The sequence below is a fragment of the Xenopus tropicalis genome, chromosome 3, assembly GCF_000004195.4.
Source record: "Xenopus tropicalis strain Nigerian chromosome 3, UCB_Xtro_10.0, whole genome shotgun sequence".
NCBI classification, from domain to species: Eukaryota; Metazoa; Chordata; class Amphibia; order Anura; family Pipidae; genus Xenopus; species Xenopus tropicalis.
In genome coordinates this window covers 24,609,236-24,628,133 of record NC_030679.2, presented here as the reverse complement: position 1 = coordinate 24,628,133, position 18,898 = coordinate 24,609,236, and the positions used below count along the sequence as shown (strand labels likewise).

General features: G+C 34.5%; 1 protein-coding gene across 2 annotated transcripts in view; it reads right to left on the bottom strand.

The window, feature by feature from the left end:
- Positions 1–10,828: 10,828 nt before the first annotated feature.
- Positions 10,829–18,898, bottom strand: part of gabrg2 (gamma-aminobutyric acid (GABA) A receptor, gamma 2) — a 66,003-nt gene continuing 57,933 nt past the window's right edge. Inside the window, exons 9-10 of one of the 2 annotated variants that reach the window (XM_031898735.1) lie at positions 16,730–16,753; positions 10,829–11,496 (exon numbers count right to left, since the gene is read on the bottom strand). In XM_031898735.1, coding sequence (XP_031754595.1) covers positions 11,221–11,496; positions 16,730–16,753 — 300 coding nt within the window. In that variant the 3' untranslated portion in view covers positions 10,829–11,220. The remainder of the gene's footprint in view (positions 11,497–16,729; positions 16,754–18,898) is intronic. The other variant, XM_004912779.4, reaches the window with a different exon arrangement.

Here is an 18,898-nt window from a genome sequence, read left to right as displayed (position 1 = left end):
GGCACAACGTGTTTCACTTTCTTGTGTCCAATAATATCCTATTAGGGTGAAAATTATAAGGACACAGCAGACAGTCAAGTGCAGCAATTTTATTGAAAAAAAAATTCACAGGTTTGTGCAATTTCTGAAAGGTTTTCACAGATATTAGACATCAGATTCATGTAGGTTAATAATTCAGGTGACTGTTAAAATTATAGAAACAATGGAAAATTGTCATTCACAACTCATGAGAGGTTCAACCAACCAGTGAAACAATGCATGCAGCAAAGGCAAGATATTTATCTCTGTCTGGGCACACTTGGACTGATTTTATTTTTACTTATAGAAATGTATATTAGAAAATAATTAGACTGAATCATTTGAAGCATTCTTCTGTTTTGTAGATACTCCTTTTGTTAGACTTAAAATACAACTATACCCAATATTGGCAAAGCAGATTATTTTTTCTTACTCGCATATTTCATGTCGAGTTTGTTTGTTTTTAATGTTTCCTCAACTTTGCATAGTAATATTGAGCAAATATTACACAAGTGATAGTGTTAATAACTTTGCAGGAATCTAATCAAAATAAGTGTTTCGCAAATTTTTCATTGTTTTGCACATTTTGTCACAGTTTCTTGATGAAGCTAAATGGGACAGATTTGCTCATCACTAGTGATGGGCGAAATAATTCTGCAGTCATGGATTCACCACAGAAAAATTCTCCTCATCAAAAAATTATCGCATGCATGAAAAAAAATTAATTTCCACATTTCACCATTGGCAGATTTTTTTCACAAAATGACAAAAACAAATAAAAAAAAATGCTTTGTGCGACAATTTTTTAGACGCGCAACATTTTCACAATTTGAAAATGTTGCATGTCAAAAAAAAATTGTTGCGCGTGTCGATTTTTTTACTTTTTTTCCGTATTCATGCTGAGAAACCTGGTTTTGGCACATTAAAATCATATACTTTTTATTTTTTTGGCAAAGATGACATCGAATGATTTATTTACCTTATACTTTACCTGACAAAATGTTGCACAATTTTTTGTTGTAAAGCTCTTTGTGGTAATTCTATGAACGTTTAGAAATAGATGTAATACAGTATATCTATTAGATATATATCAATAATTATTTCTCTAGCTATCTTAACTATTTATATAGTTATATTATAGCTATTATATAATTATTTTTTATAAGCATTATTTCTAGTAATTTACTGGACTGAAATTGCTAAAGATAGCGATGAGCAATACTTCCCTGTTTTACTTCATCCTAGAATTCACAAAATAGCAAAATTTCGCCCAGAATTTCATCAAACACATTGGAGTCAATTTTTTATGTTTATTCTGACACCAAATGCATTGAGACAATGGTGCTCACACATGTATTGTCAATGGGTGTTTTTTTTCTTGTGCCATATGCATCTGTGGGCATATTTTCTCATGCCAAGTTTATTGACGTCAATAGATTCCCGCATGATGAAATTCTAGTGCAGAGTCCGAAAAATGTTTGCCACTCGTGAAATGCAAATTTCAGCATAAACTGATACAAAAAGTTTGCTCATCCCTAAATATGAAAGCTTTTGGAAGTCGTATCCCAAAAAAGTTCAAGTTTAAGCCATTTTATCAAATTTTCTTAAGAAGACAGCTACGATGGTTTAACTATCAGGGATATCTAGGATATCACAAATAATCATGGGGAATACCTAATGCTTTATCTGTAGATTTTCTCCTCTTTTTTGGTAATAAATATATACAAAATCATTGTTTTGAATAGCATACATTTGCCTTAGAGATCACAATTAGTGATAAGTGAATTTTTTCAGCAGGCATGGATTCGCAGCTCAAATCTCATCACTTTTAGTGATGAGCGAATCTGTCCTGTTTCGCTTTGTCAAAAAATTTGCAAATCTTTCAAAAGATTCGCGAACTGGCAAAAATGTTGCGCGTTATTGATGAGAGAGACAATTCTTTTGACGAGAGACAATTCTTTTAATGAGCGAGACAATTCTTTTAATGAGAGAGACAATTCTTTTAATGAGAGAGACAATTCTTTTTGATGCTCGTGACAATTATTTTGACGTGGACGTCAGTTTTTCGCGGCAAATTTTGACAAAATTTCACAAAAAAATCTGCCAATGGCGAAATGCGGAAATTTGCTACAAATTCATGCCTGCCGGATTTTTTCGCCCATCACTATTCGCAGCCAATTTGCGCATTTTCCCATTGCCGAATTGTTTTGCGCAACGTAATCGAAAATCTGTTTTGGCGCGCATCAAAATAAGTTGCGGTCACATCGAAATGGGTGTGATTGCATGAAAAATAGGCGTGGTCGCACAAAAAAAGATGAATGCGGCAAAAAGTCAGTGTGCCAAACACGAAAATTTGCACTTTTTTTGGCGAAGCGAAACGGGACAGATTCACTCAGCATAATCACAATTTTGGAAATTGAGAACATTGCATGATTTGGGGTACTGTAGGTATTTATTTTTTATTTCCATAACATATTGTATGTGAACAAGTGCCATTCATCTGACAATTTTGTTAACAGATCATGATTATCTGGACTGAATTCTTCGGGCTTGTTGACAAAGTAAAGAGTAAATCAAACAGAAGTGCTTTTAACTAGGTTGTTTGATAGAAGCTATGCAATAAATATAAAATCTATTGGGACATTTTTAGCACTTTTAGTTTTGTTTTTAGAATTCTAGGATTATTAAGAAAATTCTCTGTATCCCAGAAAAGTACAAAAATAAATAGTATCCTATGTTGTGAAGTAAGGATAAGACAGAAGATATTAGCATTAAATTATTAAACTAGAGAGGGTAATTAAAATCCATTGAGCAAAGAATGATTTTTTTTTTCACAATGAAGGTTGAATAAAATGCTCAGAATTAACACATTTGTACCTTTCTATACCTGTGTTTCCAACCTGTTAAGACTGAGATATGTTTTTCATGAACAATGTTTCCTTTGATATATTCTCTAGGAATCTTACTATCAGTAAGCTAATGTCTTCTCACCTAAAATCGATATGTCACCCAGTGTTACCTTATAAAATATTGTCATTTACCTGTAATTTTACATAACCCAACGTTGCCCTATAAAATTTTGTAACTTACTTATTATAAATTCTACACCTATAGTAATGCTATTTTCTAAATATAACAAGTAATTGTATGCCTGGAAAGAGTGGTTATTCCCCTCAATATGTACATGTATGCAAATTGGATATGTTGCAAATAGTAATAGAAATATTTATTTAGCTTAGTTATTCTGTATAAAAAAATGATATGACACAAATTAAATATGGGGTCATGGAACACTAGTTAAAAAAAATAGTCAGGGCCAAACCCTGCTCATGGAGTCGGCAGCAAGCAGAAGCAAATGATTACAGAAACTGTGAATGAGGTTAGGAATTCACTTGCAGCCTCTATAACCAATTGCTCAAGCTCAGAGACTCGAGAAATAATTACTGTGACCCTTAAAATCATATGGTAGGGATCCATTATCCAGAAACCCGTTATCCAGAAAGTTCAGATTTACAGGAAGGCCATCTCCCATAGACTCTATTATAAGAAAATAATTCTAATTTTTAAAAATGATTTCCTTTTTCTCTGTATTAATAAAACCGTTCCTTGTACTTGATCCCAACTAAGATATAATTACCCCTTATTGGGGGCAGAACAGCCCTATTGGGTTTATTTAATGGTTAAATGATTCCCTTTTCTCTGTAATAATAAAACAGTACCTGTACTTGATCCCAACTAAGATATAATTACCCCTTATTGGGGGCAGAACAGCCCTATTGGGTTTATTTAATGGTTAAATGATTCCCTTTTCTCTGTAATAATAAAACAGTACCTGTACTTGATCCCAACTAAGATATAATTACCCCTTATTGGAGGCAAAACAGCCCTATTGGGTTTATTTAATATTTAAATGATCTTTTAGTAGACTTAGGGTGTGAAGATCCAAATTATGGAAAGATTTCTTATCCGGAAAACCCCAGGTCCTGAGCATTCTGGATAACAGGCCCAATAGCAGTACTTACAATACATAGAAACAAAATGAGAACTGTTATATATCTCCTGCTATGGTTTTTATTAGTGATGAGCGAATTTTTTTGCCAGGCATGGATTTGCATCAAATCTTGGTTTGGCGTATTGTTTTGTGAAACTTCAGCGAAAATTCACAGCAGAAAAGTTTGTTAGGTCAAAAAAAGTCACGGTCAAGCCAAAATAGGCGTGGGCATCTAAAAATGGGTGTGGTCATGGCAAAATAGGCACAGTCGCGTAAAAAAAAGAAGCGGCAACAAAGAAGTCGAGTGACAAATGCATTTTGCAGATTTTCTGCTGTTTTGCAAATTTTCCAGTTGTTTCGCGAATTTTTCAGCGAAACAGGGACCTATTCGCTCATCACTAGTTCTTATACCTGATGCAGTAAACTCCTACACTAACTTTTTAGAAATCCATTCTTACATGAAATGTTTATTTGATCAATTCAATATCCGGTAAAATAATGTTAAGAATTTGGCCAAGGACACTAAACATTTTAGCATATGTCCCTTCGCATTGCAGTCATTTATTTTGCAGTTTTAGGTTAGAAAGTACAAAGGGATTTTAAACATACTGCTCACATTTAGATTTGAAAGACATGGCCTTATTACATAAGAATCTAACAACATCTATTACAAAATGATTTGAAACAAAACGAATATATCAGAACTACATTTCCTGTAGCCTATACATTGAGCATGGGATGATCGCTTCACCATATTCTCTTTTGGTTTATACAATGTTGTGTGCGGATGCCGTCGTTTACACTCTTGTTTCAAACAAAAAGCAGCATTTCAGAATATTGCTCTTTTTAACAACAAAACATAGTCAATCTCACATATAACACTTAACAAACACAGATTATACACACACTTATATTTTGCTCTTTATTATAGGACTTTCATAAAAAAATTAAAATCAATAAACCCTTTTTTTTTTCCAACTTAATATATATCATAACCATTTAATACTGCATTTATTTACACAAAACGGGGAATGGAACATTTCTGAATGGATTAAAAAAACGAAAGTTTTTACAATAAACGTAGCTCTCTGATCCTGTGATTCATTCATCTCATCAAAAAATCAGAGAAATTGTATTGGAACGAGTTTATCAAGGCATTACACCTCGCACAAGCAGTAAGCTCTGCAGAAGGCAAGCAATTTTTAGATTTTTTTTCTTATTTCTCTATCACATTAACGACAGTGCTAAATTGCCATGTAACAAAAACAATCTGCCCTTTACAGTATGTAGGGCACAGGGTCAGACTGGGGGGTACAGGGCCCACTGAGGCTTCTGCTTCAGGGACCCCTGCACCCCCCAATGGCCCCCGCCGCCATCACACACCACCTCCACATTAGCCCCCAAAACCCTCCGACCCCCTCCCTTGAGCACGCCTAAATGAAACTGCGGCGTGTTGGGGGAGGGAACACTAGGGCCGGGGCCCACCGGTGCCCCAGCGGCCCAGTTCGATGCTGGTAGGGCATGTCAAAATAAAAATCTTATGATAAAACCAATAATTTGGTTCAAATGGTAATTTAGCAAAATAAAACAAGTCAATCAAATATGTAATGATATTAGCATAAGTAAAACATCTAATTAATGAATATGAATATATTTATGCAAATGGTTTATTACATCACAAGGCAATGGCAAATAGAAACTGTAGGATAACACTGTTATATTCGTATTGTACAAATCAAAGAAAAAAATGACGGTACTTACATAAGAAAATGTCAAGGTAACATCCTTGTTAAGAAACCTTTGTTGCAATATGAGGAATGATTTAGACACACTATATTTAATGCTTTCTGTGAAAGATCATTATGCAAAAATTTGGTCTGTATTTCAATTTTGAACACTAGGGAAAATATCTCATATATAGGATAACAACGGCATGAAAAATAAACAAAAAATAAATGTATTAAAAAAATAAACTCAATTGTTCGCTATTAATGGCATAAAATTGGATAAATGATTTAGATGATGTTATGCTGCAGTGAGATATTTGGCTTTCATATAATAGATAAAATCAACTGTCTTTAAATCTTATACTGATTAATGTGCAACCCCAAATTGCATGGAGAAATATAAACCAAAATTACACAGACAGGTAATATTGGCAACTGAAAACTTGATATGTGTGTATTGTCCAGCCATTAATGCCTCTGCCAACACAATGGAGTATAAGAACCTGCCTTTCTCCATAAAAACAGTGATACAGGCATTCAGCAGCTCTGTATTCATGAGGGGTGAGCGCTGGGAGGTGTGTAGGTGTCTCTTCTCCAGTAGCCCAATGACCCATAGTGTAACGTAGGGAAGCAGGGGCATGACAGATACGTTGGACAGACAGCCACTCCCAGTTGCAGGTGATTCCTTGATTCATAAAAGGTATAAATGCTGGTAAACCATTCCCGCTTCTCAATCCATTTTAGTCAGCATAGTAAAACGCCCACCCTCCCTCCCTATAGAGGTGGAGATAGAGGAGTGTTGTGGGCGGGGTAATTGAGTTGGGGGAAAACAATGGTTGGGTTAGGAGGGGAGTTTTATAGTTAATTGGGGCTGGCATGCTTGGAACCTCAGGGGTAAGAAAGTGGATTAGGAGGTGAGTTTTGTTGGGTAGTTGGTTCCGGGCTAGAAGGGCAGCTGGCAGCGCCAGCGCAGTTATTGGATTGTTACAGTGTTTGGTTATTTAAAAGTTGGTTTGTTTGTTATACAAACATTTGTGTTATGTTTGAGATGTTTTGTTTCACATTTGTTATTTATGTTATGTTTTAAATTAAAACTTTGATTGTTGTTAATAAATTTTCTGCGGCCATTTTATCCCAAGAATTGGTGTTCGTGTGTTTATTGGGGATGGTAAGTAAAGAGGTAAAAGGGGGTGTTGGTTGGGAGAAGGGCGGGTCAGGATCCGACGTTACTCATGTCATGCCTCTACCTGTAAACTAACTTGCACATTGGTTCTCCACACTTCAGACACCATCAGAACCAAACAGTGCCTCTCTATAGACAGCCATATTATACATCACCTATCCACCAAACAGAATCTCTGGAACTTCCAAGATTTTGCTTCTCTCCTCATTCACACACTTTAACAATACGTATAATAACATATTCCACAATATATTGTATATTACCATAAAAAAAGAATGTGTCATCTACTCTTTGTTAATAGTAAATATGCAATATTGTAGTATTGATGGGCAAATAATATTTTTTCCTGCTCTGGTATCAAAAAGTTATAAATATGAAGCACAGGGATGTTTTTACTAGGACATTTCATTGCATTTCTATAATTCTGTAAAACAAATGAATCTCATTCTATTCCTACTCTATTCTAAATTGAAACGCTCATCAGGAGGGTTTCCAAAGGCATATTCCTGCTGGTGTCTGTAGCACAATGTTGTATACAATGCAGACAGAATATAGAAGCCTGTTTTTGTCATTCACATTGAGTGGGCAAGAATAACTAAGTTACAGTATATTTTCTCACTTAGAAAATAGTGCTACTAAGAAAACTGTTATTGGATAATTTTATGTGCACTGTGATACATAAATGACTTGCTACATTTACAAAATAAAATGATTGGGAAGAGGCTGATATGACATTAATTCTCAAACCCCTCTAAAGTGATAGGGTTTGGTTTAGACCTACAGATGCAGCCAGCAAGTTTTCCCATTTTGTCTCACCATGTCCAGACAGCAATTATTAAGTGTAAAATGCTGCCTCTAGATGGTGCTAGAGTGCAAAGACTTGCCAGCAAAACACAATAGAAAATGTCATAGCCCATGTACCTACTACGGGGTGGTACATTTTGGATTTTTTTTGTTTCTGTGTTAACTGGAAGAGCAACAACATGGTAATGTAACAATGTGGTAAAGGAACTTGGCATCTGTACATAAAAATCACCTCCAATAGTAGTAATATGAAGTAGCAGAAGTAGCAATATGAAAGACCAAAACATCTTGTGGTCCCCTTGTTAAATAGACTAAAATCTACCTTCCTTCTTCTGCCGAATTCTCTTTAAATAGTCCTTTTGGAGTTTTACTTGGTTAATCTGAAATAATGTATTTTTTTCCCAGAATGTTGATGTAGTTACCATGAATTTATAAAATGGTTCCTCATTTCTAGCCATGAAAATAAATATACATGTTGAAAACAATCTCTTTCAAAGAAAAATAATCACATTATTTACAGTATCCCTCGGTGCCTTATAAAAGAATGGCCAAAGGATGATGTCTGTATAGTTGGCACAATAGTTTACAAGCAAAAAAGAAAACAAAACAAATTAGGGATTTTATTGACTAACACAAAAAAAAACTGTATATGACATTATTAAATAGTTGTGTTAAGCATTATTTTATGTGTGTACCTATTTAAGGGGTATCTATTTAAGGTGTTGTGTCCAAATATAATTGTAATGCGTGAATAAATATTGCAGTGACCATCAACGTTTGTGTGCAAAAAAAACCCTTGAATTCAAATTATTTTTCAAGAACTCGAATGTCTGGTATTTATTAAGGGTAAAACCCTCAAAAACTCTAATGTAAAAATGTACCATTTTGCGAGTGTCTATAGAAGTCAATGAGAGTTGTCCTAGGTAGTGATGGGCAAAATAATTCACCAGACATGGATTTTCGGTGATTTTCTGCGTTTCGCCATTGGCGATTTTTCCTTGAAACAGGCGTCAAAATACGCCACGGAAAAAATTATTTTTTCGGCGGATCGAAACGGGACAGATTCACTCATCATTAGTGATGGGCGAAATGTTTCGTTTTCGCGACAAATTTCCGCGTTTCGCCATTTGCGGATTGTTTCACGAAACGGAAGAAAAACTTCGCTGCGGAAAAATTTGCTGCGTGTCCAAAAATTGTTGCCGGCATCAAAAATGAATAGTCGGGGGCGTCAAAAGAATAGCCGTGCGACAAAATAATAGTCGTGGGCAACAAAATAATACCCGCGGGCGACAAAAGAATAGCCGTGCGACAAATTAATAGCCGCGTGACAAAATAATAGCTGCGGGCGACTATTTTTTTTGCCGCACGACATTTTCGCTGTTTCGCAAATTTTTCACCATTTCGCGGATCTTTTGAAAGATTCGCAAATTTTTCGACTAAGCGAAACGGAACAGATTCGCTCATCACTACTCATCATTAGTCCTACACAAACCCAAGGAATATTTTTTCGAGTTTTTGGAGTTTGCAAACTGAAAAAATTTGAGGTATTCGAGTTTTTTATTCAAACAAGTTTTTTCTTATTAATAAATAAGCATTTTGATGCTCGAAATTTGATAAATAAGCTCATTGGTGTCACCTAACAGTAATATTTCAGGAACTGGCTACAACGTGTTTGCAATTATGAAAAAATTAGCAAAGATATACACGGATTAAAAAAAAAATCAATATATCATATCATATAAATTTCAATCGTACTGCCTAATTGCCCCCTTGGCGGTTATTTTTTTTTTTAAATACAAAAGAGGGAGGGCTGCAGCAAAAGCAGTTTCCTTTATGTCTTCATATCTTTAAGGCATATGTAATGGTAAAAAAAAATAAATAAAAAGTGCAGTCAGAATGAATCAAAGTTCATGCATGAGGATGGAAAAAACAAAAAGGATGATGGAATCTATCCATGGTTCAGCTGCAGGCAGTGCAGGCAGACACATAAAGAAAGTAGAACTTTGTATAGTACATATATATAAATTGTGTATAGTACATCACATTTTGCTAAATTTTGGCCCCAGTAATGCATGCATTATCTTTTATATGTAGTACAGGATTGTAGAGGAGAGAAATATTTACAAAATGTTAACGTGTCTTTTAAAGTTTCTTTAACATATGTAAAAGAATTTTGTTTGGTTTACGTCACCAAACTGGATGATTGCAGGTTTGTTTTTTTAAACAAATAGTACAGGTATGTGGGATCCGTTATCTGGAAACCCAATATCCAGAAAGCTCAGAATTATGGAAAGTCCGTCTCCCATATACTGCATTTTAATCAAATCATTCATATTTTCAAAACTGATTTCCTTTTTCTCTGTAAAAATAAAACTGTGCTTTGTACTTGATCCCAACTAAGATATAATTACCCCTTATTGGGGCAGAACAGCCCTATTGGGTTTATTAAATGGTTAAATGATTCCCTTTTCTCTGTAATAATAAAACAGTACCTGTACTTGATCCCAACTAAGATATAATTACCCCTTATTGGGGCAGAACAGCCCTATTGGGTTTATTTAATGGTTAAATGATTCCCTTTTCTCTGTAATAATAAAACAGTACCTGTACTTGATCCCAACTAAGATATAATTACCCCTTATTGGGGGCAGAACAGCCCTATTGGGTTTATTTAATGGTTTAATGATTCCCTTTTCTCTGTAATAATAAAACAGTACCTGTACTTGATCCCAACTAAGATATAATTACCCCTTATTGGGGCAGAACAGCCCTATTGGGTTTATTTAATGGTTTAATGATTCCCTTTTCTCTGTAATAATAAAACAGTACCTGTACTTGATCCCAACTAAGATATAATTACCCCTTATTGGGGGCAGAACAATCCTATTGGGTTTATTTAATGGTTAAATGATTCCCTTTTCTCTGTAATAATAAAACAGTACCTGTACTTGATCCCAACTAAGATATAATTACCCCTTATTGGATGGAAAATAATCCTATTGGGTTTAATTCATGTTTTATTGATTTTTTTAGTAGACTTAAGGTGTGAAGATCCAAATTAAGGAAAGACCCCTTATCTGTAATACCCTTGGTCCCGAGCATTTTGGATAACGGGTCCTATACCTGTACTACAAAATGAAAATTCAGTTATATATATTTTTTTTAAAAAACTATAAAATGGGGATTTGGTTACATACTGCAGTCAACTCAATTTCCTTAACTATTTCTAAATAACTGTGTTCTTACAATAGGAATATTTTGCATGATCCCATAATACAGTTGTTAAGATTTAACATCGACATCTGAAAGGTCAGTGCAAATTACCATTTCAGATACAAGAGCTCAAAAGCAAAAGTGAACTATGGCACTCAGTAAATGGAGTCACCCAATCCTGAGTATTGTACTGTTAAATGTCATGAATTACATAATAAATGATACTGTTTATGCTTTATAAGGCCCATATCACTTATCCATTACTAAGGTTTTTGTTTGTTTTTTTAAAGATAAAGGTATGATACCCAGTAAACCAAATTAAATAAGCAAAAGGCAGTTGGGAAGAAAATTCGGGAATAGGAGTCAATTTTTGCAACTCGAATATGTATTCTTCCATGTCTCCATGCTCCAGTTCGGCAGTCCTCAAAGCAGCAGAAGAAACTGGCACAATCTTTTCCATCGAGACACTCGTACCCATATTCTTCATCTCTTTCTTGCAGATGTGTGGCATTATTCATTTGAATAGTTGCCGAACGTGGGCGGATATCAATAGTCGGTGCCTTTAAGCAAACAGTAGGCAGTTAGAACTTATAAAGATATTTTCAACTTCTATTGTACATTTTATCAACGTATTTTAGAAGACAATAATGTCATAGAAATGCGTAATGCTAAATAAACCATGCCGCATATCAGAATAGAAGATAAATCAAAGGGTGAAAAACTATGTGGAAATGTATGAAAAAATGCAAAAACATCTTCAAAAACATGAATATAAGATTAAAAAAAACTGTGTTTTGGTTAAACTGGTTACATCAGAAGCAAGATTTAAAGTAGGATTTGACTTTGAACCAGCAACTTTTTAATATGTTATTGTATACAACATTACAATTGGTCTTCATCTATTTATTTTTTAGCCTGCAAATAATAATTCTATCACATTGACCCCCAGCAACAGAAAAACAAATCCATAGTAAGGGTTACATTTTACCCCTTATCTGGAAACCCGTTATCCATAAAGTTCCAGATGACATAAAGGCCATCTCCCATAGATTCCATTTTAATCAAATAATTCACATTTTTTAAAATGATTTCCTTTTTTTTTTTTTAATATTTTTTTAGTAGACTTAAGGTCGGAGATCCGAATTACAGAAAGACCCCTTATCCCGAAAACCCCAGGTCCAAAGCGTTCTGGATAACGGGTGCTATGTACCTGTACTTTTATTTTTAACTAACATACTTTTTGGCCTTCCCCCATTGACAGACTTTTGACTAATGAAAACACTAGGGGGTGTATTTATCAGGCTGTGTAAAAAGTGGAGTGAAACATTACTGGTGATGTTGCTCATAGCAGCCAATCAGATGCATTGCTTTGGTTTTCTAGCTGTTGAAATCTGATTGCTGATTGGTTGCCCTGGGCAACATCACTGCTAATGCTTCACTCCACTTTTTACACAAGATGATAAATAAAAATATACCCCTAAAACTCCTAATTCGGGAGTTAAAGCTAAAGTTAGAGCTGCAGACCCCCCAAGATATATATATTTAACAAAAATAAAAATAACTCACTACCCCTTTAGTATTTCATTACAGCTGACCATAGTAAACACCATTCCCTGAAATTTAAATAAGGTTTTAGCATATTATTGAATATTATTCAATTCCAAAAAAGCTGCTTTAAGCTGGTTAATGGTATGGTCTCTAATTCGTTTTTTATTTGTAGTTTTAGCGATATCTAACATTATGTTCGGCTGTTTTTTAAGTTTAGTTGAAATGAAATGGGATTGCTATGCCCCCACTTATTCTAGCAACTAAGTAAACCCATGAATGGGTGGCTGAAATATAAATTTAAGTTCTGAATAGAAATATAATAACAGCTTAGCCTCAGGAAAAATCTGCTTTCAGGTTGTGGAGGTCATTGACTAGCATTCAGCAAGGTAGAAAGGCAAATATAAAAAAAAAAACACTAAGTGGCCGATTTATGGTTCCTCAAGCAATTTCTAATTTAATTAGATGTGGTTATACCTTTTATGACTAAGACAATAAAAAAAAAAATAAAAAAAAAATAAAAAAAAAAATATATATATATATATATATATATATATACACACCTAGTAGTTAGAATATTAGAAGAACTGGAAAGCTTTTAGGGTGAAGACACACTGTGCTACTTAGTAGCATCTACTAGGGATGAGCAAATCTGTCCCGTTTTGTTTGTCAGATATTTTGCGAAAGACTTTTTTGCAGCGACCATGGGCATTTTGACAAAACCGTGCCCAATTTGATGCGATCACAACTTTTTTTGACACACAATGAATTTTTCCTCTGCAAATTTTTGTGGAAGTTTCACAAAACAATTCACCAATGATGAAATGCGGAAAGTCACTGTAAATCCATGCCTGATGAAAAAATTTGCTCATCACTAGCAGCTACTAAATGCCAGAAAATACCCTGCCACAGACAATACTAAGAATTGCCTCTGCTAAAACACACGTAAAGACAGTTATCAGTAAAGGTTCAGCATTTTTTTGGTAGCCATGACAAGTAGCTGCTACTAGTAGCTCTGTGTGTCTTCCCCCTTAGGGCTTTCGCCCGCGACTAATACCGCAACTAATACCACACTTTAAGGCATTTCATTTTCTCTCAAGGAAGGCGCCGCGTATGCCATCCCACCGACGATTTACATTCTCGCCGGTGGGATGGCATTTCAGGGAGATTAGTTGCCCGCGACAAGGGAGATTTGTCGTGGGCAACTAATTTCCCTCCCCGTGTGCCACAGCCCTTAGAGTTGATTTTTCCATGTCAATAACAAAACTAAGCTCTTAATGGATTTTTTTTTCATAATTCTTAAATTGAAGTAGCCCTGTGCTCCATATTTCCAGTCCCTTATCCAGAAAACTTCAAGTTCCAAGTATTCTGAATACCTGTAATACCATTGCATACATACTTTTATATAGTCAGAAATACATTTGTCTAGTACTTACCTTTAAATTTCTCCAAAAGATTTGTTTTCACAAATAATACCCACTAATTTACAGTTTTAAGCCATTGATTAGACCAATGATGTTTTACAAATGTTTCATTGTAATTAAGAGACTACCAAACTACCAACTTTTTAAATAATAAGAAAAATGTAAAAACTTAAATAACTTTGAATTTTGCTAGGGCAACGCCCATCGACTTCTACATGAATTTGCCACATTTTTACTTTCAAATTTTTTAAATTGTGCTTTTAGTTTCGGAACTCTGATTTTATTTTAGCACAAAAAAAACCTGAAGAGTGGTAAAAACTGAATTTTGAATGTTTATAAATTGGCCAGAAATATCTGATATAGAGTTTCCTAACCTTCATGGCAAAACCCTTGCCATTTCATAACACTTAAAGGAGAAGGAAAGGCTAAGTCACTTGGGGGTGCCAAAATGTTAGGCTGGTGCTGTTCTCTCCGTACGGGGGCACCAGCCCGGGGTACAAGGTAGGCGTTCTAAGTCACTTGGGGGTGCCTAACATTTTGGCACCCCCAAGTGACTTAACCTTTCCTTCTCCTTTAAATAACATACAGTACACATATCAGCAATCAATATTAATGATGAGCGAATTCTTTTGCCAGTCATGGATTCGCAGCGAATTTCCGCATTTCATCATTGGCGAATTGTTTTGCGAACCTTCCACGAAAATTTGCACTGAAAAAATTTGCTGCGCATCAAAATAGGCATGGTCATGTAAAAAATAGTCACTTACTAGTGATGATCGAATCTGTCCCCTTTTGCTTTGGCGAAAAATTTGCGAATCTTTCTAAAGGTTCGCGAAAAGGCAAAAAATTTGCGAAACAGTGAAAATGACGCGCATCAAAAAAAATTGTCACCCGGGACTATTCTTTTGACGCGGGGCTTTTCTTTTGTCACCCACGGCTATTCTTTTGTCACCCGCGGCTATTCTTTTGTCACCCGCAGCTATTCTTTTGTCACCCGCGGCTATTCTTTTGTCACCCGCAGCTATTCTTTTGTCACCCGCAGCTATTCTTTTGTTGCGCGGCTATTGTTTTGTCGCCCGTGGCTATTGTTCTGTCGTCTGTGGCTACTGTTTTGTAGCACGGCTATTTTTTTGTCGCCCGCGACTATTGTTTTGTCATCCGCGGCTATTGTTTTGTCGCGAGGCGAATTTTTCTGCGGCAAATTTTTTCATCCATTTCGCGGAACAATCGGCCAATGGCGAAACGCAGAAATCCATGCCTGGCGAAACATTTTGCCCATCACTAGTCACTACCAATTTTTGACATGACCATGCCTATTTTGACACGCAACAAATTTTTTCATGGAAGGTTTGCAAAACAATAACAAAAATAGGTTGCATCAAAATAGGCACAGTTAAAGCAAAAAAAGACGCTTACTTAAAAAAATTTGTGTGCCAAAATTGTTTCGTAAATTTTTTTTCAATTTTTTCGCCAAAGTAACGGGACCGATTCGCTCATCAAGTCAATATAAGCTTTTTGTTATATTATAAATAGTGATGGGTGAAATAATTCGGCAGGCATGGATTTGCAGTGAATTTTCCCATTTCACCATTGGCAGATTATTTTACAATTGGGCATAATTTTTTTGACGTGCACATCAAAAAAATTTTTTGAATGTGCGACATTTTTGCCGTTTTGCGAATATTTTCACATTTTTCAGCTTTTTCGGCGAAATGGGACAGATTCGCTCATCACTAATTATAAAGAGTATGATTTAAATTCAACCAAATAACTAAATAAAAAGCTTTTATCAAGCAGCTAATCTAAGAATAGGTAAAATGATATAAAACTCTGCTGTATATTAATATTCTCGTACATAACTTTAAGTTCACAAACACTATAAAATAAATGCAGTTATTCTATTTCAGACAGCAATGCAGTTTTCATTCATACAAAGTGACTTTTTATCAAAGGATGGGCGAATATTAATATTTTAGGAAACAGTGAAATTGACCTCAATATATGTATATATGAATTTTTAGTTATATATGTTTAATAATTACAGTATCAATTGGAAATGTATGTCAATGTTATAATGGGTAATGTTACTGAAAATCTTGAAGAAAATGCGGATGCTTCTCATTAATGACAGAATTTCCAATGTAAGAAAAATATTGATTAGATTTTTCATATTTTTTTTATTAACTTGCAAATGTGCATGCGTGTTTCTATACCAAGCAAGCTGCAATTTTAGCAAAATATTCATATTTTAAGGTCAGTGCAACCAATTGTCACATACTACAACCCAGAGTAATAAGGTATTTTTCTGTTGGCAGAGTTATAACAGTGCTACTTGGAGTATATAGATTCGCCCATACGGATTATGATGAGAGTGGAAGGAATGCACATAACGCGTTGCAGATGCAGTGACAAACAGCTCTTATCTGCAGATATGCAAGTAATGTGGATTTGCAGATATTGACAGAACTTTGGCACGTCTTGCAAATGATATATGCATGAAGCTAAAAATTTGCATCATTCATTAATTGCTAAAATTGTGTGCTACAATGACATGATATGACGAAGATGATATGATGGCATATTCATTTGCTATTGTGCTATCCATTTAAGACCAATACCATCCAAATAAGCTGAAATTGTGTAGTTGCTGCTGAACTGACTTCATTGCACCATTATATTGACATAAATATTTGTCATTTTTTTTTTCAGACTGATGTCCTTATTGTGATTGTAGATCTTGCCAATTAAAAGAAAGGTGTTTTATCATTGATAGCTCAATTCAGCAGACACATGCAGTGGACTTTCCATTCTAAAAACATTATACCTTGAAGGAAAACATCCAGAGAAGCTATTGTTGTATAGATAAGGAAAAAAAAATCAGATTACAGGGAAAGGAATGGATAAAATAAACTAAAAAAAAAGGAAGAGAAAAAAAATAGTTTCAGCATTTTCTAGACATGGGAAGCTAAAAAATAGAAAAAAAATAGAAATAAAATATATGCTTTGTTAATAGCAAAGGCTGGGAAATGTATTTTAGATTATGATTGTGCATTGATAAATAGAATGTGTCACCCTATACCCTCAGTCATTTTTTTCTGCTACAGATTTTTTTCTTTAGGAATATTAGATATATAATCTTATCATCTTTATTAGGTTTGTAAGCTTCAAGACATTATATTAAATATATAGAAAAACCCTATAAAGAAACAACATAGCATGGTTTGATACATTCCTGTCTGTGAAAATACTAATTTATTTGTGCTGCCATAGTTTTTTGTGCACAAAATACCTAAATATCTGTACATAAAACAAATAAAAATAAAACACACCATGTTAGTGTTTTGGGCAAACATCTTAATATTTCAGCATAGCCTAAACAGTGGAAATGGGGACAGTCAGCAAGGTAACAATATGTTGATATGTTACAATTAAATCTGATTATATTAAATGCTTATTAGCATTTTAACTAAAGATAAACCAGAATTTAAACTAAAACAATTTGAAAAATTGTTAAGAAAATGTATAGTGCACAAAAGGACAAATAATGGGCATTGTCAGACATCTAAATGATTTATCATTTGTTAGTAAAAGGTTGTCTAGACTGTAACATCGTATCCACAATATCGGATAGCCCATGTTGAATACGTCTAAACTGTAAGCCTTGGAGGCAGATTAACTAAAACTCATATATTTGTCACTTTTTGTTTTTTTTAAACTTCGAATAAACCAATTTCCATGAATGTTAGATATTTATCAAAAAATCTGAACTGAAAAAGCATGTGCAGGAAAAAAAATCACAGAAATGTTGTGAAAACTACAACTTTTCTGACTTGTCGCAGGATAACTGAAAACATTTTTAGCACCAAAAAAATCTGAATCGTGAAAAATAAAAGTTTTTTTTAGATCTATGCATAATATTGTAGTAGTTACCAGTATTCTCCATGATTCATCAGAATTAGCTGTGTATACCTAATCCTTTTGGGTTGGAAAAGCAAAATTGCTCCTGATCCTCACAAATATTCCTGAGGGCCACATTTCCAAGGCGAAAGAAAGAAGTGTAATGTTTGTCATTCCAAACTACTATTAAATATCTTGTCTAAAGAGGTAAAGAAACCTGGGAAGCTTGACATTTTTCCCTGTGAATACCCATACTTTTTCACAATATGACAGCACATTTGACCTTTTAATGACTATTTGACAGGGCCTCCCAGGAGTATAACACAGAAATCCACTGGCACCATAAGACCAGGAGCCTTTAACCAAAAAAATAAAATAAAACTGCTATAAAGAGCAATCAAAAGCATTCAAATCTACCTGGAGTGTGAAAAAATGCACAGTGCAATTATGCCTAATACTCAATAAGTTCTCAAAAAAGCCTAATGTTAAAAAGAGTCAAAACACCAAGCATACTCTAAAGACACCTGAAACAATGCACCAAGCATTCCAATCATGCTTTGTGCAGAAAGCTTTATCTTATCTATCGGGCAAACCCAACGGTTTTAAACTACTGTGCTACTAACACTTGATCAATGGATACCACAAAAGAATGTTAATTGGTCTTTTCAATGATACAGCCTACAGAATATGTCCTTACAATATTGCATTTTTATCTTGGATTGTCAACATTTTCTAAACTATTTTTCCACCTACCCGCTAGAAGTATGAACTCTACAAGTGTTCATTAAAACAGGCTGTTAGCTTGATCTTTTCTCAGAATTATAGTGTACTTAACAAACAGTTTGGTACAAATCCTTTATAATAAGAGCCATTTGCCAGATTTGGACACAAACCCCTAACAAATTCAATTGAAAAGTAGATGTTTTTTCCAATCGAATATCAATATATGAGAAAATATTTTGTTAAACTGTTGATTTTAGGTCTATCCATGTCACAGCATAATTGCTGACCATAAAAGTGGCCAAGCATGGTCCTCTTTATATAGCTTTTAATGAAGAACCAATTTCTAAAAAGAAAAAAAAAATATCAAAGCTGT